Source organism: Austrofundulus limnaeus, unplaced genomic scaffold (genome assembly GCF_001266775.1).
Source record: "Austrofundulus limnaeus strain Quisiro unplaced genomic scaffold, Austrofundulus_limnaeus-1.0 Scaffold58, whole genome shotgun sequence".
NCBI lineage: Eukaryota > Metazoa > Chordata > Actinopteri > Cyprinodontiformes > Rivulidae > Austrofundulus > Austrofundulus limnaeus.
Window position 1 is genome coordinate 2,476,522 of NW_013952460.1, and position 1,489 is coordinate 2,478,010.

At 42.2% G+C, this 1,489-nt stretch overlaps 1 protein-coding gene across 1 annotated transcript in view; it reads left to right on the plus strand.

The window, feature by feature from the left end:
- Positions 1-547: 547 nt before the first annotated feature.
- The window catches only part of nus1 (NUS1 dehydrodolichyl diphosphate synthase subunit), a gene marked incomplete at its 3' end in the record, with an annotated part of 8,591 nt that continues 7,649 nt past the window's right edge, over positions 548-1,489 (plus strand). Inside the window, 1 exon segment of the mRNA XM_014009494.1 lies at positions 548-1,133. Within this exon segment, the coding sequence (XP_013864948.1) occupies positions 740-1,133 (394 nt within the window).

A 1,489-nucleotide genomic window follows, 5' to 3' on the forward strand; every position in this document is an offset into this window, starting at 1 on the left:
CTATATTCAGCTATTTTAGCCTTTAGCTTTTTATGCTATTTCAGCTATGGTTCTGCTTCTTTTTGCTATTTCTCTGCTTTTTTAACTTTTTTGTGCTTCTTTCTGCTAATTATAGTTCATTGTTCTTTTTACAGTTGCTTTCTGCAATATTTAGATATTTTAGCCTTTAGAGTTTAGCTTTTTATGCTAATTCAGCTATAGTTCTGCTTCTTTTTGCTGTTTTTATGCTTTTTCTGCTTTTTTTTACTTTTTTGTGCTTCTTTCTGCTAATTTCAGTTATTTATGCTTTTTTACAGTTGCTTTTTGCAATATTCAGCTATTTTAGCCTTTAGCTTTTTATGGTAATTCAGCTATATTTTGGTCCTTTTTGCTGTTTTTCTGCATTTTTTGCTTTTTCCAGCTTTTCAGATTTAACTTATAATAATTCTTTTGTTAATTCAGCTCAATTTCGGCTTCTGCAGCTTTCAGCTGACGTTTTCAGCAACAGGCATTCACAGTGTTTCTCTAGTTTGATTTATTTTATTTTTTGCTTCATTGCAGTTCATACCTCATGTAGCTGATGGCGCCAGTGACTCTAAGCATTGTTTGCCAGCCGCCAAAGAAAACCTCAGAAGAAGAAGAAGAAAGATGGCGGCAGACGGAGTGAGCAGCCGGCAGAGCTGAGTTGTAGGTCTTTATTTTCTGAGAGCACAGCGGCTCCTTCACTGTTTGACCCTGCTCGGTGAAACAAAGAGCTCTAATGGCGCTGCTTTACAGCCTGTTATGGCGGTTCCTGCTGGTTCTGGTCCGTGTCAAGAGAGCGGTTGTTTCCTGGCTCCAAGTCCGAATTCGAAGCTGGAGAGGCCGCCTGTGGGAGGGAACGATCACCGCCCTGCTTCTGCCGGTGGCCGTGTCCGAGTTCCCGGGCTACCAGAGGAAGGCGAGTCCGAATGTTAATGTGGACCCAGACCGAGGGAACCGAGCTGCGGGCAGCCGGGCTCGGTGGCTGTCAGACGGCCAGGCTCTGGAGAAGCTGCCGGCCCACGTCGGCTTCATGGTGGCGGAGGAGGAGCTGAGCTTCACGGATGTATCTAAGCTGGTGGTGTGGTGCCTGGCWGTGGGAGTGTCCTGGGTCAGCGTCTACGATAATCACGGTAATCTGCTTTTATTTATTCATGTTTGGATCACATACTGATAAAATGATGCATTTTATTACCTGAATGAGCTGCAAAGAATCAGGAAATTCACGGTTCGGTTCAGTACTTTAGTCTCACGGTTCGATATTTTTTCGATACAAAAAAGAGAAATGGCCATCCTCTTTTGACTTGTAATTTATTTATATTAATTATGAAGATTTGTTTCAAAAGTCCAGTTTTTAAATTAAATGTTGCTGAAACAGCAAGTTTCTCAGTGGATCTGAACTCAAAAATGCAGCCTAGGTGGAGTAGTCGAACACAGATCCACTGATCCTTCAACACAGAGCATCTTCAGAAGACAAGTTGATAAAATA